Consider the following 24981-nt stretch of genomic DNA (forward strand, 5'->3'; position numbering starts at 1 on the left):
GAACGCCTCGTTTCTATTTGCCGCGCATGCGCAGTAAATCCTGACCTCGGAAACACTTATAAAGTATACAAATACGTTCAATTATCGTCGCGGACTGAGGATGAACCCAAGGGGTAGCAGGCTGTAAATGCCGTTCAGTTGGAAATACACAAAATAATTATTCGAAACCCTCGTAAAAACACAAAAGTCGCGTTGAATTTGCGACGGCACCCGACCGCAGGAGTGTATTTCGTTGTTTTTCGCGCCGCCCGAAGGTAACGCTCGTCGTGTTGGCTCACATGCACAATCTTACTACCCTGTATGAGCAAATGATCGCCATTTGAACTGAACCCCAGCACCCAGGTGAAGGCGTATGGTTTAATATGCCTGAGGGAGCTAACATTGAGCCCAGTCAGTAATGGGATGAGCTGCAGGGTTGGTAACAACATGATATTAGCAGAACAGCAGCTCGGTCATGTACATTTACTACGAAGAATACATCACGTTTTCTCTCTCAAACAAATACATTTGCATTTATTAACTCTGGCAGTACAACATCAGAGTTTCTGCTCTTGTGATGTGTGGAAAGTGGTCAATAAATGATTTATTTATTGAAGGTAGACAGGTCCAGCAGCTGAGATGCTCTGCTGAAAGGCACAGGACACCCAGGACTCTGACATGTGTCTCTGTTGTTGCAGATGAGCAGTGAACCCAATGCAAACAGAGAGTTTATGGAGCAGCTGCGGATGCAGGAGCTCTACGGGCAGAGAAAGGAGGACGGATCTGATCCCTACACCTACACGGATCCAGAGGATGGGACTGTGTATGACTGGGACCACGAAAAGAAGGCCTGGTTCCCCAAAGTATGACCTTCCTCCAGCTATGGGATCCCTGTGCTTCACGTCTTTCTTGTTTGTTCCTGTTTTTTAAGCCAGATGTGTTGTTTTTGTCCTTTTGGCTGACTGTGGCTGGTCCAAACTCTAGACCCATAAAAACACACCACCTGTTTCTATTCCCAGCTCCACTGCCTGACTTTAATTTGACCAATAAGTTTGTTTTTGATGCAAAAGCGTTCTTTGTTAATGTTAAGCAGGTCTGCTTTGTGTCTCTAGATAACGGAGGACTTTATCGCAGCCTACCAGGCCAACTACGGCTTCACTAAAGAAGGAGATCCAGATGCTAACAATGCAGCTCTGAGCAGCTCGGACCCCCCGGCGCCTGAACCGAAGAGCAAGCCCCCGGAAAAGGAGAAGCCAGCAGACAGCGGTCCGATAGCAGAGAAAGAAGCCAAGGCGAAGGGGGAGAAGAGGAAAGCAGAGCCAGGTAAACACATCCTCAGCTTTCTGTGCCGCTCAGCTTCAGGCGAACGCTGCTTCTGATGCTTTCCCTCCTCTCTCTGGTTCTGCAGGATGGTTCGATGTTGACCAGGACAAGAACACAAACGTCTATGTGTCAGGTTTGTTCCTCCGACGCCGGCACCTTTGTGCCGCCGCCTCCTCTCTTAACGTCTCGCCGTCCTCCTGCTTTTCCTCAGGCCTGCCGCCGGACATAACCCCCGATGAGTTCATCGAGCTGATGTCCAAGTGCGGCATCGTGATGCGGGACCCCATCACCGAGGAGTACAAAGTGAAGCTCTACAAGGACCGAGAGGGAAACCTGAAGGGAGACGGCCTCTGTTGCTATCTCAAGGTTAGCCTGGCGGTGCTGATGGGACGCCGCTGCCGTGAGGTGACGATGTTCACGTGTGCTTGTGGTTCCCTGCAGAAGGAGTCGGTGGCGCTGGCCCTGCGTCTGATCGATGAGTCGGAGCTCCGGGGCTATAGAGTCCATGTGGAATCGGCCCGGTTTGAGCTCAAAGGCCAGTACGATGCCAGCAAGAAGAAGAAGAAAAGTAAAGATTACAGGAAGAGGCTCCAGCAGCAGCAGAAGTAAAGCCGCTTCTTCTTATTCTCACTTTAAAAACCAGAGTGACGGGTCTTTATTTGTTAAGCATTTCTGTCAGATGATGTTTATTCTCTTTATTTGTTGGTCTGCGGGCGGTTTTAAAGCCACAGGTGGCTTAAAGGGGAACTCCGGTGTTTTTAAACCTTATTTCTGGCATGAAATACGTTCATCTGCTCACCGAGAACAGTTTGGTGAAAGTCGGCGTCCTTTGGAAGATATTTAGATAACTGGAGATCCATATAACGGAGTGAACGGGGCTTAGAGGATGCAGCCTCTAAATGAGGCATCATCTGTCTTTATTTCACCAATACTTTAAGAAGAATGAATGAATGAACGTGTGCTATAGCTCTGTTAGGTCATAGCTACTGTTAGCTCATAGCTCTGTTAGCTCATAGCTGCTGTTAGCTCATAGCTCTTTTAGCTCATAGCTGCTGTTAGCTCATAGCTGCTGTTATGTGGCTACTTGCAGCTATAGGAGAGCTAACGGAGGGATTTCTACACAGGCACTCTACTGGGACCCCTTCATCCACACGCCCCCCTGCATCACAGCTTATTCACTCCATGCTCTGTGACAGTCGGCTAACTTCACACAGAGTTTGCTGCTGATAGTTTTGTGCAACATGGCAGGATATTTATCAGATTTTGACGACGACTTTGAGTAAGATGGACGTTCTTACCGGAGTGAATAAACTGTGCTGCAGGGGGGCGTGTGGATGAAGTGGTCCCAGTAGAGTGCCTGTGTAGAAATCCCTCCGTTAGCTCTCCTATAGCTGCAAGTAGCCACATAACAGCAGCTATGAGCTAACAGAGCTATGAGCTAACAGCAGCTATGAGCTAACAGCAGCTATGAGCTAACAGAGCTATGAGCTAACAGAGCTATGAGCTAACAGCAGCTATGAGCTAACAGAGCTATGAGCTAACAGCAGCTATGAGCTAACAGAGCTATGAGCTAACAGCAGCTATGAGCTAACAGCAGCTATGAGCTAACAGAGCTATAGCACACGTTCATTCATTCATTCTTCTTAAAGTATTGGTGAAATAAAGACAGATAATGCCTTATTTAGAGGCTGCATGTGCAGTAAAACGTTTTCCTTCCACTGGAAAGAGAAGAGATGGAGGGATAATGGCCCAAAGTCTCGCCATCTCACAGCATTAAGCAAGAAAACAGCGACACTTTCATATTCAGCGTAACAGAAAATCCAACCTTTGGGGGAATCTTTTAACTCTTGATTTGATCCGGATCCGTTCTGTTTTATCTCTGCATCCATGAGATAAAACCAGCTAAAGACGCTGTCAGTAATCACTAAATGTGTCCAGCAGAGCCTAATAAAGCCTTTCAACCTTACCTCTTAGAGATGAAAATGGCGTCTTGTCTGGTTGAGTCGACATAGATCCTGAGAGGGAGATGGTTTGATCCTTTTTTATCCTTTTTGATCCTTTTTGATCCTTTTTGAGGGTCTTTGCTTGTGTTCATGCAGACAGTTGGACTGGAGGCCCGAGAAGCAGGGAGAGCTGAGGAAGAGGCACGAAAAGGTCATCATCATCAGGAACATGTTCCATCCCAGTGACTTTGAGGTGCAGAGGGGCACAAACACACTTTCACCCCCCCCACACTGCGCCTGAGCCCTGACCTTTGACCTTTGGTGACCCTTACAGGAAGACCCTTTGGTTCTGAACGAGTATCGAGACGATCTGCGGTCAGAGTGTGAGAAGTTTGGAGAAGTGAAGAAGGTCATCCTTTTTGATGTAAGTCTGGGTCCAGTTCAATCCAGTTTATTTATATTATAATTATATCAAACTATGATTTTATTTATAGTTATGGAAGCTAAAAGCAACTAAAAACAATGTTACTGCCTTAAAAGCTTTGGTAAGTTCCAGCTCATACCGATTCAACTCAATTCATTTATTTATAAAGCGCCAGATTACAAAAAATGTCATCTTAAGGCATTTAAATAATAAAGTTCAATTCAAGCCAATTGGAATTCAGTTCATTGTAATTATAATCCAATGAAATCCAATGAATTAATTTCAAAATAATCCAATTAATTCATATGGAACCAATTAAAAAATAATATCCGAGCTAAAGAAACCAACAGATTGGACCGAAACTAGACCTAAACCAGGAAGAAACCTCTGGCAGAACCAGAACCAGGAAGAAACCTCTGGCAGAACCAGAACCAGGAAGAAACCTCTGGCAGAACCAGAACCAGGAAGAAACCTCTGGCAGAACCAGGAAGAAACCTCTGGCAGAACCAGAACCAGGAAGAAACCTCTGGCAGAACCAGAACCAGGAAGAAACCTCTGGAAGAACCAGGAAGAAACCTCTGGCAGAACCAGAACCAGGAAGAAACCTCTGGCAGAACCAGAACCAGGAAGAAACCTCTGGAAGAACCAGGAAGAAACCTCTGGCAGAACCAGAACCAGGAAGAAACCTCTGGCAGAACCAGGAAGAAACCTCTGGAAGAACCAGAACCAGGAAGAAACCTCTGGCAGAACCAGAACCAGGAAGAAACCTCTGGAAGAACCAGGAAGAAACCTCTGGCAGAACCAGAACCAGGAAGAAACCTCTGGCAGAACCAGGAAGAAACCTCTGGCAGAACCAGAACCAGGAAGAAACCTCTGGCAGAACCAGAACCAGGAAGAAACCTCTGGCAGAACCAGAACCAGGAAGAAACCTCTGGTAGAACCAGAACCAGGAAGAAATCTCTGGCAGAACCAGAACCAGGAAGAAACCTCTGGCAGAACCAGAACCAGGAAGAAACCTCTGGCAGAACCAGGAAGAAACCTCTGGCAGAACCAGAACCAAGAAGAAACCTCTGGCAGAACCAGAACCAGGAAGAAACCTCTGGCAGAACCAGAACCAGGAAGAAACCTCTGGCAGAACCAGAACCAGGAAGAAACCTCTGGCAGAACCAGAACCAGGAAGAAACCTCTGGTAGAACCAGAACCAGGAAGAAACCTCTGGCAGAACCAGAAACAGAACCAGGAAGAAACCTCTGGCAGAACCAGGAAGAAACCTCTGGCAGAACCAGAACCAGGAAGAAACCTCTGGTAGAACCAGAACCAGGAAGAAATCTCTGGCAGAACCAGAACCAGGAAGAAACCTCTGGCAGAACCAGACTCAGGAAGAAACCTCTGGCAGAACCAGAACCAGGAAGAAACCTCTGGAAGAACCAGAACCAGGAAGAAACCTCTGGAAGAACCAGAACCAGGAAGAAACCTCTGGAAGAACCAGGAAGAAACCTCTGGCAGAACCAGAACCAGGAAGAAACCTCTGGCAGAACCAGACTCAGGAAGAAACCTCTGGCAGAACCAGAACCAGGAAGAAACCTCTGGCAGAACCAGACTCAGGAAGAAACCTCTGGCAGAACCAGAACCAGGAAGGGTGGCCATCGGCCTGGACCAGCTGGGGTTTGAGAAGACAGAAAAGAGGGAAAAGAGGGGGGAAAACACCATAACACCATTCAAAGGATACCTGCTGGAACAGGGAAACACAAGTTAATAACCACAATAATGTCACATGGACAGAAAATCATTGGAGAAATTAAACAGGGAAAAAGAGAGCAAAGTGAGGAAAGGTGTGACAGATGAGGTCCCCCAGCAGGCTGGGCCTATAGCAGCAGAACTATGGGATGTTTCAGGATGGTTGTGTTTGTGCTGCAGAGACACCCGGACGGCGTGGCATCGATCGCTTTTAAGGAGGCGGAGCAAGCCGATGCGTGCATTCTGTCCTTCAACGGCCGCTGGTTTGGGGGAAGGCAGCTGTCTGCACAGCTGTGGGATGGAGTAACAGACTATCAGGTGAGATTCTCTGCTCATTTTCAGCTTTCTCGGCTGGAGGAGTTGGACTTCCACAGCGGTAGAAACAAACGTTCTAATCTTCTTTAACGTGAAACCGGTCGGGTGGATGAAAACATGCTAAACTGCGGAGAATTCGCAGGTCGAAGAGACGTCGCGTGAGCGGGAGGAGCGGCTAAAGGGCTGGTCGACCTTCTTGGATGCAGGGCAGCAGAAAAACGACGGCACTCCTGGGAAAGCAGCAGAGAGCGGCCCGGCCACAGAGCCCAGCGAGCCCAGAGAGGCGTCCAGCGCCGCCCGACCCGAGCAGCAGCCACAGACGGAGCCGCCGCCCTCAGAGCAGGAGGTGGACTCCACCGATAGCAGCCTGGCAGGAAGTGACGACGAGGAGAAAGCCGAGACTCTGAAGCCTTAGAGGGAACCAGCCTCCAGCTTTAAAGGGATTTGTTGAGAATTGGGGAGAAGCTGTGTTGTAATGTAGAAAATAAATGATTTTTGTCTTCTCTCCTTGCTTCCTGTTGGTTAGACAGCCTGAGCTCCATATGAGTGAACCGGTGAGACTAAACTCTGATTGGCTGCCGTTTCTTTCTGTCTTTCATGTGATCTGCAGCTCAGCAACGGAACCAGTGCAGATCCCAGAACTGAATAAATGACTCAAAAGCTCACACTGAGCAGCTTTTTCTCCCTGAAACTGCATCTCAGAGGGACTGTTGGGTGTAAACTCATGTTGCTGGGTCATGTTTCACATGTAAATAAAGGCCTTTTGTTGCCTCCAACACTTGTTCTGTGCAGATGGAAGACAGACTCAGCTCAGACGTGCTTTAAATCTTTGGTTTTGGAGCATTGGAATAGAAACCGGTATAAAAACGATCCTGTGTGGCTGTGTAACATCGGGTTTATGTTATTTCTACAGCATTCAGGCTTAGAGAGCGCGGTCACACCAAAGCTTTTTCAAAGGGTAATTATTGATGATAAGAATCATTATTATTCCTCCAATCACAGCAGACCCAAATATGTATATTTATGGCAGCGAAAGCTTAGATATTTTCTTATAAAACATACTAGAATCCAACAACTTCGTGGTAATGAAAAAACACTGATTTCTGTGAAGAAATGTAAAGACCCCGCCTCGCCACTAGGGGGCGCTGTAACCCCGCTGTTTCCTCGGACAAAGCCGCCTCTCATCCTCGGTATATTTCAGCTTTTCTCCTCAGGTTCACGGCTGGACTGTCCACTAAAACCGCGGTTTTAATTCCTATTTCTGACCAATTCTTTGACAATATGCAAAATGAGGTATTTTCCTTCAGAAGACATCTTCTCAGACAGGTTTCCTTCATATTAAACAACCCCAGATACCCTCAAACATTTGCAATAGAGCAAGAGAACAAAAATCTGGATATTTTCAGGTTTTTTTTTTAAAGTTTCCCCCCCAAAAAACCCAATTCTCCCAACTTTTAGCCGTGTGCTCTGACCATTTCTGAGCCTTCTTGTCTCAATAAAAAATGCCAATGAATCCATTTTCTTGATCATTTCGGCTGAATTTGCAAGCCTGACCCACCTCTTGTAAAAGTGTCAGTAAGCTGATAAATCATGACTCTAGTTTGGTATTTTCTCCATCATCAGCTTTCACCATGAAATGAACATTTGAACCAGGAAAAAACCCAAAATGTTGGATTTGATGCTTTCTTCCCGTCCCATCCTGCCTCCCCCCCCTCTCCTTTTTTCCTCTTGTTATCTCTGTCTTCTCATTGTCTTTCATCGCCTTTGTTTCTCTCTTTCCTGTCTCTCTTTCATCCTCTTTTATCCCTCTTTGCTTTGTCCTTTTTAGCTTTTTGCACGAGCTTTCTGAAGCTTTGTTATGACTCGATGTGTCACCAGTAAAATGATCTAATCCCCATTGTGAGGTGGCTTGAATAACTCTTTAATCACAGTTTTATTTCTAACTGAAATCACTGATAAACAGAGCAGAAGGTTTACCTTTTAAGTAGTTTGTTAGTTATTACATTAGTTAATACAGTTTAGTGGACAGTTTTCCAGAAAACCATCAGGTTTCAGGCTCAGATTGTGATGGTTTAAGGAGGTCTGCGCCCCTCGTTTTTCTTCACTCCTGCTCCATCGTTCCTGTGATCCTTTTTGCCTTTTCCTTCACTTCACAGCTCACCTTGTCCTCGTGTTAATGCTCACTCGGCCCTTCCTCCTGTCCAGTTCAACATTTAAGGCCATTAGAGGTTTGTCGGGGGCCTCCTGAAGGTGTTTCTGAAGTTCTCAGCTTTCAACTCTCATCCAGATCAGCTCATTTCCTGACAGCAGAACTGGGTTCAGATTTGGGCTTTTCCCTTTGCTGGACTTTGCTCCTTCATGGCAGCAAGTTCCACTTCTTGAGCTTCATCCTTCAGGCCCAGGATGGCTGGTCTGGCACAGTGTGGGTCTCTGGGAGTCTGCATTGACTGTCCAGCAGGTTCGGACTGAACTGAACTGGGCAGCTTCTTGTCTTATAGTCCATGTGGAAAGCTTCAGTTTCAGTGCTGGTTACCATGCTTCCAGTTTCCACAGCAAGACATGCAGGAAACAGGGTTTATGACATAATCTAAGTTCTGTTGGAGTCTCAAACAACAGAAAAAAGTGTGAATAATTTAATAATGTTGAAGAGATAGAGACGCTTTTTAATCTAACCACACAACAAACTGTATTAAAAAGCTGTATTTTGCTCTGATACAACACATTTTGCATGAGTTTGCATTGTTTTATGATATTAGATGGATAAATGCGTTGTTTATGATTAGTCTCCCACGTGTTTTGAACCAAGCAGCCAAGTTAGAGGCAGGTTGGCAAACATTAAAGTAAAGAACTGCCTTTTCTAAGCTATGCTTCTGTCAGGTGTCCTGGGACACATTTTCTGGTTTTAGCACCTCTGGAAGGTGTCATAAAAGCAACGATTATAACACTAAACAGGTCAAAAACGTACGCATTTGGAGGAGTTTGTGACACTTTCTACAAGAACTTTACTTTGAAAGCTAATTTTTGTTTTCAGTCAGACTTTACTTCCCTCTTTCAGCCGCAGTTTGGAAGTGGATAAGTTAGGTTTAGGCATAAAAGTGCCTGGTTAGGGTTGGGAAAGCGTCACTTTGTGCTAAAACCGAACCCTTCCTGAACTGGATTCTCTCCCAGCTCAGTCACGATCAACATTAACTGATCTGAATAACTTTACCGCTGGCAGAGCACATTTAGTCGAGCTAAGTTCAACGCAAAGCTTTTGCAGTTTAAACAAGTCGGTTCTCAGAATATCCTTGAGTATTGATTGTTAAACTCATTGTGAAGCATTCCTCAGTCCAGCTACAGGTCTGCTCAGCCCACATTTGTCTGTATTTGCAGTTGTAAAAAAGGTCTCTGTTGTAAAAGAGAACTTAACTTCCAGAAAATGTCACCTGGACACATCAAACTCTAACACAATGTGCAGAATGGTGCAGAAGTTATTCAAAGCCTGGAGCTCAGCGCTGGACTGTGAACACTGTGTTCCAGTAAACCACGACTCCAACACACTTTCACAGCAGCAACGTATGAATCAACAAGGAGGTGCAGACAGGGAATGATATGGGATAGCAGCGGAGACAGAGGAGGAAATGGACAGAGCATGTGAGGAGCTGTGTGTTTGTGAGTGTGTGTTCTGTTCCCTGGAGTCCACCCTGGAGATCGCTTGGGAAAAAGACCTCTAGGTCTGCCTGAGGTCTGAGTTGCAGCCAAGAAAAGCAAGACTAAAATAGAGGGAGAGAGAGCGAAAGAGAGACTTTATATCTGAGAATCAAAGACTTGGAGAGAGATGGAGAGATGGAAGATGGCGAGGGCGTGAGAGGAAGGAGGAGCCAGAGAGAGTGTGAACAAAGAGCTTTGTATCTGAGGAGTAATGTATGGAAAATAAAACATTCACATGCTGTCTCACACACACACTCTGCTGATTGGAACCATATGCTGACAGAGAGAATAATGGGAAACACTGAATTGTTTGATTTGTTTTCCTTCCTTGTTGCATTGGGATGGAGGCTGGGCGACACGGAGGGGGTGGAAGGCGCCCATGACTGTAGATGATGATCAGCCATGGGAAATTCTGTGTGTAGACAGGTCCGCTCCATTAGCAGCATGCAAAGAGGGGACTTCCACGGCGTGAGCCAGGAGTTTTAGCATGTGGGGTGTTCAAAAAGTCATGCACCGAGCTTAAAAGCTGGCAGTGCAGGCTGTTAGCAAGCCAAAGCCAAAGAGCACCAACCAATGTCCTTCTGTGCATCTGTTTCCCACAATCTATCCACCAGAGAAGCAGTTGATTATAATGAACTGAAACTGCATCAACCGTCTAAGAAAGCCGTGGAAATGGCTGAAGAAAAGCACAAGGACACACAATGCAAACACTAAGTGAAAACACACATCTGTAAGAATACGGGTGGAGATGGTTTCCTGTGTCTCTACCCAGCTGTTGGAGCCAGTGAGTTTAGACATTTCTGACCAGTTACACTTGTTGCTTATCAGAGAAAAAGGCCAGAGGATAATAATAGAATAAAAACAGGGAGAAAAAGAGAGGAAACCAGTGGGCAGGAGATAGAGAGAGAAAAGAGGGAGTGAAGGAAATGCAGGGCTGATCCACTGCAGATGCTCCACTCCACTGGGAAAATTACACAAAGTTGATCTTTTATGGAAAAGGGTGTGTTTATTGTTGGTGTGTGGGTTTGTGAAAAAACTTTTCTCCCATTTTTTAGACAAAGTTTGACCCGCTGAAGAGGCCATAAGTGACATAAGTGACCTTAGCACTGGTAGAAACCTTTAATTCATCAGGTTCAGTCTTTATTAAACCCTGTGGGGATCTTCTTTAAATGTACCTACCTGAAGTCTGTGGAATATTGGTCCATAAATCAGGCAAATTGACTTTCAGCAACATCAAAATCACTGGACTCCAGTAAGAATCTGCACCTGTAGCAGATGGACATAAATGAAAGGGAATCCATGATAAATAAAACTAATTAAAAAGCCTTTAACAGTAAGAGGTACGCATGTATAAAAGGGTTTTATTCTATTGTTACAAGCCTTTTTAAGGTTGTTTTTGGGTGCCTTCGAGGTCCGCTACACCTTATTGTGTGAGGTTATAGATGCAAACATTGTTTGTGAGAGATTAAAAGGTCCTAAAGTTTCAAGCTGGCTATTGTCACCACTGACAATGTTGTAGCATTCATCAAAGTCATAACAGATCCTTTGCAACCAATTAGGAAGTTTGTTTAACCAGAATATACATATAATATAATAGTTTTCTGCACATTGCTACGTATAAAGACTGGAGTTGGGAATCTACCAGATAAAGGTTTATGCATGTTGCTGCTGGCTGGGATGGTTATTCATCACATATTTGTAGCTGTTTGTGTGTTCGGTCCAACATCCATAAAGGATTTATTAAGTCTGGGGTTTTTTGGGGGGACTTTTGACATTTTGCCAACATCTAAAATATTCAGCTAAAATGGTACAAACAGGAAATTATTAATAGCCTAAAGTTCTGATTGTGAAATGCATAATAGATGAGACTTTGTTTCAGACGGCTTGTGCTGTCTGAAAGTGTTTTTCACACCATCTCCAGCCCTCATGAACTCACCTGAAGCTCCACAGCTGTGACCTCAGGTGAGTCTGTAAGAGGTTTGGTAATCCTTCCTTTGGGTGGACATTTGGATGAAGCCATTAAAGGGGAACTCCGGTGTTTTTAAACCTTATTTCTGGCCTGAAAGTTCATCTACTCACCGAGAACAGTTTGGTGAAAGTCGGCGTCCTTCTGAAGATATTTAGATAACTGGAGATCCATATAACGGAGAGAACGGGGCTTAGAGGATGCAGCCTCTAAATAAGGCATTATCTGTCTTTATTTCACCAATACTTTAAGAAGAATGAATAAATGAACGTGTGCTATAGCTCTGTTAGCTCATAGCTCTGTTAGCTCATAGCTGCTGTTAGCTCATAGCTCTGTTAGCTCATAGCTCTGTTAGCTCATAGCTTAAAAGAGGTCAAATGAACAAAACAAATTAAAGTTATAATAACTTCAAACCAACTGTTCAAATGATAAATAACTTAACAAAGAACCAAACTGACCTAACAAACAGGAAACAAAGGAGAACTTAAATACTGGCTGATCAGACCAAGTTTGAACACATACTAACAAATAAAGAAACAGAACCTAACAGTTAATCTAATAATCACTCAAACAAAGAATTAACTAAATAACTAAATAAACAAATTACTTGTAAATCTAAAGGAATACATCTTAACATCTAAAGGACTTAAACTACACCGTAGAAAACAGATTTAACAAAGTTGAAAATACAATTAGATCTAAAGTGGTCCCAGTAGAGTGCCTGTGTAGAAATCCCTCCGTTAGCTCTCCTATAGCTGCAAGTAGCCACATAACAGCAGCTATGAGCTAACAGAGCTATGAGCTAACAGAGCTATGAGCTAACAGAGCTATGAGCTAACAGAGCTATCAGCAGCAAACTCTGTGTGAAGTTAGCCGACTGTCACAGAGCACGGAGTGAATAAACTGAGCTGCAGGGGGGCGTGTGGATGAAGTGGTCCCAGTAGAGTGCCTGTGTAGAAATCCCTCCGTTAGCTCTCCTATAGCTGCAAGTAGCCACATAACAGCAGCTATGAGCTAACAGAGCTATGAGCTAACAGCAGCTATGAGCTAACAGCAGCTATGAGCTAACAGAGCTATGAGCTAACAGCAGCTATGAGCTAACAGCAGCTATGAGCTAACAGAGCTATGAGCTAACAGAGCTATGAGCTAACAGAGCTATAGCACACGTTCATTCACTCATTCTTCTTAAAGTATTGGTGAAATAAAGACAGATAATGCCTTATTTAGAGGCTGAAAAATACCGGAGTTCCCCTTTAACAGCAACTTAACAGAGACTTAACTCTTAATGGCTTGGTGGGCAGGATATAATGACACCTAAATGAGTTGCAGATGGTTAGCAACCAGACCCCACCACCTCATCCACGCCTCCAAGCAGGTCAGAAAAATCCTTTTAAAACTATTTGTCCATCTTTGGAGCCAGCATTTGGCCGGTAGATATAAAAAGCTGATTCTAAACCACAGAGATTGTGATTATCATGTGATTTTACTGTTAAGAGAGCCAAAAATATGGCTGGAATTAATAGAGACTGTATACTTTGGATCTGGTATATTAGATCTTTGTCTAAAATAATCAGTATTATGTGATACTTTGACAGAAAAGTACTGTCAGGTGATGCATGAAACCCTCAATTGTTACACACTGAAGCTTTGGTAGATGATCTTGGACTAGATCTTTGTCTCCTAGAAGGAGAAAGTCCGGTTTAATCCGCCGGTCAGGTTGCGGGGGGCCTATCCCAGCGGTATAAATCAGTATAAATCTTTTATAAAACAATAGAAATCTTAGTTTCAGGTATTCCTCTGAGTATATCTATTGGTTTCTCTTGCCCCCCTTGGTCTTAAAACTCAGCCAGTGGCATTCATTTATAGAATACCTATAACTAAAACTTAACGGGGAGCATTTTAATTAATATTCCTCATCAAGTCAGTGTTAAATACAACCAGAATGCATGTCCAAGCGAAAGCTAGCAAGCATTTGGCATTGAATATTCAAACATTACAACAGTGTCTCTGTTTCTGCTGTAAATTGGAATCATAACTCTGACCCTTATTATGTCTCCTTTGCTTTAACACTGCGCCTCGGGCCCTCAGTTGTTATTCTAAATCTTTGCTAATTGTCGGACTCTGGCTCGGTTCCTTTCCATCACCTTATGAAATCCAGTTTCTCCCTGTGTGTGTAGGTGGTTTCAGTTGCTGGCGATATCAGTGCATGTGGGGCACGCTCGTGTAAACAGAGTGAAGTCACACACAGGGATCATTTCCACTTTCCCTTACATGAATAATATTGTGGTAAACTATCTGTGACCTGACCTTTTCTGCTATAACTTTCCTGCTGAACAGAAACACATGTGGCGGCACTGGGTTGCTCATTGATGACATCACAGCTTCCCAGTGTGAAAGTGGCAGATTAGAGTTACTCGGAGCGCTTGTAAAGTAGCAGCTTGTGCTGTATTTTAGCTTCTAGGCATGAAAATATTGCCCTGACTTTGAGTTTATTGTTTTATAATGGCGGATTATAAGCTTGTTGTGTTTATTCATCTGTTTTTGCCAAGTTGCTTTTGAATCTGAGTCTTGCCAGAGCTTACGTGAACGTATGGGCCTGTTTGTCGGGGGATGAGCATGTTGGGAAATGGGGATTGAGCGCGTATGTGTGTGACGTTTGGGCTGATTTCAAGGTCGGACAGGAAATGCCTGTGCAGATGGAACAGCAATGTGGACACACTGAGAACGGCATACAGGAAACAGCCTACTCTGCAGCTGTGTGTGAGTATTTATATGTATGCTTGTCATTAACAGCAGAACTCTGCTGTTACTGTGAAAAAGAGGCTGCAGATGCATGCAGTAACAGCCAAATGAGCCTAGGTGGCACTGTGCACCGCAGCAGCCGCACCATTCTGTATGAATGCAGGACACAAGACTGTGAAAGAACCGGCTGCTATGACCCTTTCCACTGTTAAGATCAGGCTGAAACTTTCCTTTCTGATGAAGCTTATAGTTAGGGATGGCTCAGGTGATCCTGAAACATCCCATAGTTCTGCTGCTATAGGCCCAGCCTGCTGGGGGACCTCATCTGTCACACCTTTCCTCCCTTTGCTCTCTTTTTCCCCCGTTTAATTTCTCAAATGATTTTATGTCCATGTGACATTATTATGGTTATTAACTTGTGTTTCCCTGTTCCAGCAGGTATCCTTTGAATGGTGTTATGGTGTTTTTCCCCCCTCTTTTCCCTCTTTTCTGTCTTCTCAAACCCCAGCTGGTCGAGGCGGATGGCCACCCTTCCTGGTTCTGGTTCTGCCAGAGGTTTCTTCCTGGTTCTGCCAGAGGTTTCTTCCTGGTTCTGGTTCTGCCAGAGGTTTCTTCCTGGTTCTGTCAGAGGTTTCTTCCTGGTTCTGGTTCTGTCAGAGGTTTCTTCCTGGTTCTGGTTCTGTCAGAGGTTTCTTCCTGGTTCTGGTTCTGCCAGAGGTTTCTTCCTGAGTCTGGTTCTGCCAGAGGTTTCTTCCTGGTTCTGGTTCTGCCAGAGGTTTCTTCCTGGTTCTGGTTCTGCCAGAGGTTTCTTCCTGTTAAAGGGAGTCGTTCCTTTCCACAGTCCCTCAGGCTCAGGACGGGAGATTGGACTGAAGACAAGTTTCGGTGCAATCTGTTGGTTTCCTTAGCTCGGATATTATTTTTGAATTGGCTCCATATGAATTAATTGGATTATAATTACAATGAATTGAATTCCAATTGGCTTGAATTGGACTTTATTACTTAAGTGCCTTGAGATGACAATTGTTGTAATCTGGCGCTTTTTTTTGTAAGAAACCTCTGGCAGAACCAGAACCAGGAAGGGTGGCCATCCGCCTCGACCAGCTGGGGTTTGAGAAGACAGAAAAGAGGGAAAAGAGGGGGAAAAACACCATAACACCATTCAAAGGATACCTGCTGGAACAGGGAAACACAAGTTAATAACCACAATAATGTCACAGGGACATAAAATCATTTGAGAAATTAAAAAGAGAGCAAAGAGAGGAAAGGTGTGACAGATGAGGTCCCCCAGCAGGCTGGGCCTATAGCAGCAGAACTATGGGATGTTTCAGGATGGTCCATCCTAAATGAAATTCTACATCTTGTTTTTGTCTCTTTTTCTCTGCATGACAGACTCTGTTTGTGATTTCCTTTCCTTTCCTTTGCAGAAACCTGCTTATTTCCCACGGAGGGCCCATTCCTACATGTTTTAAGCCTGGCTTCCTGCAGTTAGAGAAACCTTCTGGTGTTACGTATCGATGCTGGATTCTCCACAGTCTCTGCAGTGATCTTTAAGTGGTGGAAATATTTTCCAACTCTCTCGTCGTTCCTCTTAATTAGTGTCACTAATCACTAATACAAGTAATGTTGACTGTGAGAAAACGTTCTGTTTTCCAATAAGTAGCACAATGTTAGTGGGAACAGATGGGCTTTTCTTACTTTTGTTTTCTATGTATGTAGCAGAGCACGACACGGGTCACCCAAGCAAGAAACCAGACATTTCCCATGGGGCAAAGGGGATTTTCAACCTTCAGAGGTATTCAGGGAGAGAAGAAGCAATGAGGAACGTACTTTAGTGGGGTTCACAGTAAATGTAACTAATGTAATGGGACTGGATAGTTTAGTGGTATGATCTGGGGTCAAATCCCCTGCATGAAAGGTACTATTTCCAGTAGGGGTCCTTATGCAAGACCCCCTTACCCTAAAAAAAAGCATCTGCTAAATGCATAAACAAACTAACAGGCTTTGTTTTACTTCTGGTTTGTAGGTTTCTGTTTTTAATAAGATGGACAAAGGTGAGATTTAGTGAATAAGCTCGATAGTACCTTTGGGTTTCACCATCATTTATGAATGAAACTCAATTCAATTCAATTCAGCTTTATTTATAAAGCGCCAGATTACAACAATTGTCATCTCAAGGCACTTAAGTAATAAAGTCAAATTCAAGCCAATTGGAATTCAATTCATTGTAATCATAATCCAATTAATTCATATGGAGCCAATTCAAAAATAATATCCGAGCTAAGGAAACCAACAGATTGGACCGAAACTTGTCTTCAGTCCAATCTCCCGTCCTGAGCCTGAGGGACTGTGGAAAGGAACGACTCCCTTTAACAGGAAGAAACCTCTGGCAGAACCAGAACCAGGAAGAAACCTCTGGCAGAACCAGAACCAGGAAGAAACCTCTGGCAGAACCAGAACCAGGAAGAAACCTCTGGCAGACTCAGGAAGAAACCTCTGGAAGAACCAGAACCAGGAAGAAACCTCTGGCAGAACCAGAACCAGGAAGAAACCTCTGGCAGAACCAGACTCAGGAAGAAACCTCTGACAGAACCGGAAGAAACCTCTGGCAGAACCAGGAAGAAACCTCTGGCAGAACCAGGAAGAAACCTCTGACAGAACCAGGAAGAAACCTCTGGCAGAACCAGGAAGAAACCTCTGGCAGAACCAGAACCAGGAAGAAACCTCTGGCAGAACCAGAACCAGGAAGAAACCTCTGGCAGAACCAGGAAGAAACCTCTGGCAGAACCAGAACCAGGAAGAAACCTCTGGAAGAACCAGGAAGAAACCTCTGGCAGAACCAGAACCAGGAAGAAACCTCTGGAAGAACCAGAACCAGGAAGAAACCTCTGGCAGAACCAGAACCAGGAAGAAACCTCTGGAAGAACCAGGAAGAAACCTCTGGCAGAACCAGAACCAGGAAGAAACCTCTGGAAGAACCAGAACCAGGAAGAAACCTCTGGAAGAACCAGGAAGAAACCTCTGGCAGAACCAGACTCAGGAAGAAACCTCTGGAAGAACCAGACTCAGGAAGAAACCTCTGGCAGAACCAGAACCAGGAAGAAACCTCTGGCAGAACCAGAACCAGGAAGAAACCTCTGGCAGAACCAGACTCAGGAAGAAACCTCTGACAGAACCAGAATCAGGAAGAAACCTCTGGCAGAACCAGAACCAGGAAGAAACCTCTGGCAGAACCAGAACCAGGAAGGGTGTCCATCCGCCTCGACCAGCTGGGGTTTGAGAAGACAGAAAAGAGGGAAAAGAGGGGGGAAAACACCATAACACCATTCAAAGGATACCTGCTGGAACAGGGAAACACAAGTTAATAACCACAATAATGTCACATGGACATAAAATCATCTGATAATTTATAACAATAATAATAATTTATGAATGAAACTCATACAAAGGAGTCGTTTTTTGGTCATAATTGTACTTTTTTTGGTTTGAAGAGTTATTTCAAAGGGTTTTTCTCACACAAAGCTTCTTTCAGCAGGCCGCCGCTCTGAGTGACAGACAGGCAGGTAAACCACAGGGCATTCCAGGGCTGCTCAGGTGTGTGCACGTACGTGCGCTGTGGCCTCATCACTATTCATCAGCCTTCGCTGTATTTGCGTCTCATCTGCATACCGGTCCAACGGGGAGCAGATTAGCATTAGAGAGAGAGGGAGAAAGACGGAGGGAAGTAGAATCACTTTAATTTTTAACAAGATGATATGAAGTAGACACAAAGACCCAACGAGTGCTGGTGCTGACGCAGCCAGGAGAGAGCGGGCCGGGTGGGGTGTAGCGTGGGTGGGGGGGGGTGGAAGACAGCCACACTGAGAGGTACGAAGCACTGCTGGCATCAATCGCAGGAGAATGAGGGATGTGGAAATGGAAATGAACAGTGGATCTGCGTTTTCCAAATGAAAATAACATAAAAAAACAATCCTGAGTTAATGGCACACACTGATCGCTCTGCCTCACTTGTTCGCCATGTGTTTGCAGGAACTCGGCTGAACTCGCACATTAAAAGTTCATAAATAAATAAGTGGGATAAACAATGGAGCACAGTCGCAACGGAGTCAATATCTCATTAATGGACTGCACACAGATATCATTTCAGAGTTTGTCGGCTTTGTTCGGTGCAGGATTCCTGTTCAACCTCTGGTTTTTGCCCACATTCTGGTGTTTTTCCGTGAGATTTTTATTGAAACCGTAGCAGAGTTCCTGCCTGAGCTTTCTGTGGAAGTGCAGCTGAGTTAGAAGATGCAAATGTTCAGAAGCAGCGGCTCACGTCTCACTGAAATGCGACGCAAGTGTTTCTGTAATCTAATAAGATCCCTGGAAATAAAGAGGGCCTCCTGTGAGCATGAAAACGATAAAACACAAGAGATCTGCTGCTGTATCGAACCCTGTGAACATTAAATACTTACTGTGTAAGGCTTGAACTGTCCATATCATCGAGGCTAGTCTTGATTCAAGACAGTATTTCTCTGTGAGAGGCGCTGTTTTAGCTTCTGAATCCACATGAGAAGAAAATTAGCAACATGGTAGTTTACTTTGTGCAGTGACAAAAATTAAAGGGGAACTCCGGTGTTTTTAAACCTTATTTCTGGCATGAAATACGTTCATCTGCTCACCGAGAACAGTTTGGTGAAAGTCGGCGTCCTTCGGAAGATATTTAGATAACTGGAGATCCATATAACGGAGTGAACGGGGCTTAGAGGATGCAGCCTCTAAATAAGGCATTATCTGTCTTTATTTCACCAATACTTTAAGAAGAATGAATGAATGAACGTGTGCTATAGCTCTGTTAGCTCATAGCTCTGTTAGCTCATAGCTGCTGTTAGCTCATAGCTCTGTTAGCTCATAGCTGCTGTTAGCTCATAGCTCTGTTAGCTCATAGCTACTGTTAGCTCATAGCTGCTGTTAGCTCATAGCTCTGTTAGCTCATAGCTCTGTTAGCTCATAGCTGCTGTTAGCTCAAAGCTCTGTTAGCTCATAGCTGCTGTTAGCTCATAGCTCTGTTAGCTCATAGCTGCTGTTAGCTCATAGCTCTGTTATGTGGCTACTTGCAGCTATAGGAGAGCTAACGGAGGGATTTCCACACAGGCACTCTACTGGGACCACTTCATCCACACGCCCCCCTGCAGCACAGTTTATTCACTCCGGTAAGAACGTCCATCTTACTCAAAGTCGTCGTTCACGTTGTTAAAATCTGATAAATATCCTGCCATGTTGCACAAAACTATCAGCAGCAAACTCTGTGTGAAGTTAGCCGACTGTCACAGAGCACGGAGTGAATAAACTGTGCTGCAGGGGGGCGTGTGGATGAAGTGGTCCCAGTAGAGTGCCTGTGTAGAAATCCCTCCGTTAGCTCTCCTATAGCTGCAAGTAGCCACATAACAGCAGCTATGAGCTAACAGAGCTATAGCACACGTTCATTCATTCATTCTTCTTAAAGTATTGGTGAAATAAAGACAAATAATGCCTTATTTAGAGGCTGCATCCTCTAAGCCCCGTTCACTCCGTTATATGGATCTCCAGTTATCTAAATATCTTCCGAAGGACGCCGACTTTCACCAAACTGTTCTCAGTGACTAGATTTCAACGTATTTCATGCCAGAAATAAGGTTTAAAAACACCGCAGTTCCCCTTTAAGATAATTAAAGATGTTGAAGTAGATATTTGAAACACGATAAGAAGCTTCAAACAAAGTTTTTCCAACTCGCTTTCATTCCTAAGGCCTTCCTGTCACTTTTTGATACACATATTATCTCTTGGAGTCCATTTCCAATGCACAGGAAATTACTTACAGCTGCATATTGTCATTTATGGTTCTGAGGCAATCAATAACGGATATTATGTAAATGGAAAAGGGAAAAACATCATTCTACAATGCTGGCTTATCAACAATTAACCAAATAACCAAGACCAAGGAGTTAGAAGGGAATGGACTCTCAACTCCGAGCATTTTCACCTCCTTTTCTTATCTTGACCTTCATTTTGACCTCCTTCTTTCTGTAAATGCAGCCACTTTGTTAGGTATTAAAGGTGCTTAGTCAAGGTTAGCGGAAAAACAACAAGCTTCTCAAAGCAAAGTTCACTTTTAGTTGTTGAATTTTACATCTTAAGTAAGTTTGAACTCGTTTATCTTCCACAAATGACCAAAGAAAACCAAAAGATGTTTCAGGGGTTAGATTCTATTGAAGATGCTGAGATAATCGGAGCCTCTTTCCATGTTTAGCATATGAGAATAGATAAAAACAAGTTTCCTTTATGTAATGCATGACTAACAACTGGGATTTTGAATGAGGAACAACAAGAAGAGAAAGTGGCCATCATAAGCCTTTATATGAGTTCAAAAAGGCCTAAAGGAAAAGTCTCAGCTTCCATGTTGCTCCTTCATCTTTGTCACCCTTTGTGATGATCCTGGAATCACGAATATTATTTATCTATTTCAATTTCTACTCAGTATTCGGGGTCTGTGCCCCTTACATGAAATGGGAGTCGAGGGAAATGCTGAAGCCCACCAAACCCCTGAACTGTCACACCATCGTAGTTCTTTTGCCCGAGAAAGGCCTCTTGGGTTTCCGTGATATACATGTTCACAGATCCATCATAAGAACATCAGGCCCAGATGTGTTCACATCAGTGCCTTGGAAATAATTAGTATCCTCTCTGCTTCACAAGCTCCTGCCATCTTTTACTGTCGCCCCAGCCATGCTTTGCCCCTGTGGTCCCAGCAGGCCTTGATCTATTGCTCCCTCTCTGCCACCTTTCTGTCACACTGAAGCCTTTTATCCAGGAATCGCTTCTCTCTCTTTACTACGTTCACATCACTGAATTCCCTCTGCTCCTTGAGCTGCTTTAACCTCTCGGCTCACATCTACAAATCCAGATCACATATGATTTGTGTGTCAGGAAATCTACTTCATGACCTCAGAACAGGTGAGAAAGCAACATAAAGAGACAGCAGCACTGATTATTAGACTATTAGAATGATTTCCTCGCATATATTAGGGCATTGCGGCAGATGACCTCTCCATGACCCCTGAAAGAAAAGGGGACACCTTCCCAACAAGGTCGGGATGTATTTCACATGTAAAACCACGGCTCAGCTTTAGATTGTTCTCATGGCGTTAATGTTTCCTGGGGCTGTGAACACCACGCAGGAAAAAGGACTCTTACTTTAATTACTTCTTACATCTCTTTTGTTGTCGTAGAATCACAGGGTAACAGGCTCAAACTGTGAACCTCAGCCCCTGTTTACTCAGTTTGACCAGTCGTAGAATCATAGGGTAACAGGCTCAAACTGTGAACCTCAGCCCCTGTTTACCCAGTTTGACCAGTCGTAGAATCATAGGGTAACAGGCTCAAACTGTGAACCTCAGCCCAACTGTTTACTCGGTTTGACCAGTCGTAGAATCATAGGGTAACAGGCTCAAACTGTGAACCTCAGCCCCTGTTTACTCGGTTTGACCAGTCGTAGAATCATAGGGTAACAGGCTCAAACTGTGAACCTCAGCCCAACTGTTTACTCAGTTTGACCAGTCGTAGAATCACAGGGTAACAGGCATAGTAAACAGTGTGTGAATGATATGGACAGTGGAGCCAGAGCTTGGTTGAACAGCAGGCTGGTGAACATAATGGGGCAAGAAGCTGCTAAAGAGGTAGATATATCCCTGTTTGCCAAGTTAACTTGCAAGAAGATGAGGGGTCATTTTTATAATTACAGATGTATCACTGTCCATGGTTGGAAAATACTTTAGGTGAGGAGTTTCCACTGCACAAACTGTCCCCCTGCAGGACGTCTTCTGGAGTAAAACAGTATGGAAAGAGATGGAGTAAAATGATCCAGTACAGAGCAAGTATCTCTCTCTGTAAAAATCGCTGCTTTCCTCTTGCTTTTGTGACCCTCAAAGTAGAGGAAACCAGAATCTCCTTTGAGAAGCTTGCAATCTATCAGAGGAGCGATGAAGGGCAGAAGATGGCTGCTTTCTGAGGCAAACCTGGAAGATCTCAGTTGCTGTTTTTGGCTCTTAGATCTCTGGTTACTTAGTTCTGAAATACTGAGGCCCGACGTCAGGAAACCGCCCGGTGAGTTTGTTGGACACTTCTTTATGGAGACTGTGACGGGGGTTGTTCCCGTAGCATTTTGCATTAACTCCAGTGCTCCCTGAGTCTTTAAGCGGGTTATTGTTCAAGTTTATAATTGATTTTCCCCGATAACTCCACACTGAACCTGTTACTCACTGAATTTAGCACAATATGAAAGATAACTCGGGAACACAAATGGAGTAATTACCCATTTTAATTTCCTTCTCCATCTGTGTTAATATTTCCCACTTCGGTGAGGATACCGTCTGCTTAGTTTACCTTTGATGTAGCAGGTCTTTGATGGCGTTACACGCATCCTTCCTTCATTACACTGAATCTTTTTTTCCTCTTGCCACAGCTCAATCCATCCTCCCTTTGGGCCCCTTGAGGATGATCCGGGCCCTCTCCCAATCCAACTCCCTGTAGTGCCACTCCTAAAGTGCCGAGGCTCCCTGAGGATAGGGACTGCATGCGAGTCCCTCTGGGGCTGGCACCGGCATCTTCTCATCTCCCTCTCTCTCTCTCACACTTTTACTCTCCTCTTCAAGCAGCAGTGGTCTCAGCGGAGCTGCCCCGGAGCATCGCTGCTCCATGCTGGGTACCTGAGAGGCCAGCGATCCGGGGCAGGGCCAGCATGTTAAGTGGTGCGTGTATCCATGTGTGCTGCCTGAGTGGGGTCAGAAAGTTAAGTGGTGGATTAATCAGTAGTAATTGTGTGTGTGGTACATTAAGGCAAGGGCTGGCTGACAGACAAGGGTGCGAGAGAGAGGAGAAAAAAGCAGCGATGGGTGTGTTTTCATGTGTGTGTGTCAGGCAACAGAGAAGTGAAACTGGTGGAAATAGCATTTTAACTGTACCATCCTTTCCATGGCAGTCTATATCTTTTTATAAATACCCGCTCTTGTTTGCTTTTCATGCACCCCCATCATCAATCTCCCTCTCTTTTTTAGAAACGCATCCATCTGTGCCCAAAGCTGTTGCGAAGTTGCTCTCCTACTTTTAGAAGCAGGAGTTACTGAACAACGGTCACTGCTGGAAAAACAAGGCTGCTTTCCGCAATCTGCAGAAAAACACACACACATTTACACACAGTTTCTCTCTCTCTCAGCACACCTTTCCCCCAGTGATCTCTGCTGGCTGATTTGGTATTCAAGTACTGTTGCAGGCCCAGCAGGCCTAAAGCTCGCTTTGTTTTGGTTTATTACCCAGGGGCCAGGTCTCACACACACACATTTTCAAACAGCATGGATGGCATACAAGTGCAAAGCAGGATTAACATATTAGAGTATTAGCATCCTGTCTGTCAGTTGGCTCTGTCTGCTTTTCTTTCTCCCGAGTGCCGTCAGAACTGGGAGGAAGAGCTTCCCGAGAAGGAGGAGGAGAGTGTGTGGGAAGAGAAGGAGTAGCTGTTAAGACTTTTCTCCAACAGACAGATGGTCGTCTGACTCCTACTAAGTTGTCAACCGGCCAAAACAGAGACGGAGGGATGGGTTTCGAAGGAAGTGGGGGAGAGAGATGAACCTTTCCTCCACTTTTTCATCTCCTCTCCACAACCTCTCACTCACTTTTGCTGCCAGCTTCATCTCTCATCACACATCTCCCTCCTTCCAGCCTCTGTCTGTCTTTTCTTTATCTTTCCCTCGGCCCGCTATCAATCTCTCCGTTCGAGTCTCTGTTTTCTGTCGCTGATCTGTCAGAAGTGACTATTTTTCATCTCTACTTTGTCTCATTTAGTTTCTTCCTCCCTCCCACACCTTCCCTTTTCTCTGTCAGTGAAGCTCTCTGCTGCTGCAGGAGCAAGCAAGCAGGCCAAGTTTGAATACATTTACCAGAGAAAGAGAAGAAGAGAGGGAAACTGAGCAATGTGGGTTTATTCGGAACATTCTTCTGGGAGATTTACTTTGAGAGTTGAAGGAAAATAATACCGGCTGCATCTGTATTTTATATCAATGATAAAACACTTGTTGTCCCGCTCTGCTTTGCTTAGATTATGCAAACATTCAAGGTACTTTATTTATTTTTAATCAGTGCTGTTAAACCAGAGTAAAGTGAGATGAACCTGATAAAGATTCGTCTCAGATATTCGCAGATCTGAATGAATTATTTCCTCTTTGGGACACAAATAAATGTAAACACATTTTCATAAATTAAGAAAAAGAAAAAACCTCATTTTTAATCATTTGAACCCCCCCGAAGGCCTGATTCTAGCTCCAGAATAAAAAATGGGGACCGAAACCACCTGCATATAAAGTAGATTATGCAAACATTCAAGGTACTTTATTTATTTTTAATCTGTGCTGTTAAACCAGATTAAAATGAACTTTCGAAGTGAGATGAACCTGATAAAGATTCGTCTCAGATATTAGCAGATCTGAATGAATTTTTCCTCTAAATTAAGCCACAAACAAAAATACAAAGACGAAAATAAAAAGAAAAAGAAAAAACCTCATTTTACAAGCAGTTTCTTTTTAATCATTTGAACCCCCCCGAAGGCCTGATTCTGGCTCCAGAATGGGGACCGAAACCACCTGACTGCATATAAAGTACAAAACTGTTTATCAACTGTTTATCTGTCCATAAATAATGAATTGTACAGATACGTTTGGTGTGATTAGTAATCACACCCAGTGGATCGAAGCGGTTGCCTCCCAATCAGTTTTTCCCACTAACCTGATGATAAAGCATCAACCACTGATACATTTTTCATCAAACTAAATACTTTTGATGCATTTATTACA

General features: G+C 44.2%; 1 protein-coding gene across 1 annotated transcript; it reads left to right on the forward strand.

The window, feature by feature from the left end:
- The first annotated feature begins 52 nt into the window (after window positions 1-52).
- Window positions 53-6442, forward strand: htatsf1 (HIV-1 Tat specific factor 1). Its single transcript, XM_072375364.1, has 10 exons — window positions 53-254; window positions 678-842; window positions 1092-1302; window positions 1388-1435; window positions 1514-1668; window positions 1744-1907; window positions 3402-3498; window positions 3580-3669; window positions 5587-5724; window positions 5864-6442. The coding sequence occupies exons 2-10, from the start codon at window positions 678-680 to the stop codon at window positions 6134-6136; spliced, it is 1341 nt and encodes a 446-aa protein (XP_072231465.1). The 5' UTR covers window positions 53-254; the 3' UTR covers window positions 6137-6442.
- The last annotated feature ends 18539 nt before the right edge of the window (window positions 6443-24981 follow it).

Source organism: Leuresthes tenuis, unplaced genomic scaffold (assembly GCF_036924035.1).
Source record: "Leuresthes tenuis unplaced genomic scaffold, fLeuTen1.0.hap1 SCAF_21, whole genome shotgun sequence".
Lineage (NCBI taxonomy): Eukaryota > Metazoa > Chordata > Actinopteri > Atheriniformes > Atherinopsidae > Leuresthes > Leuresthes tenuis.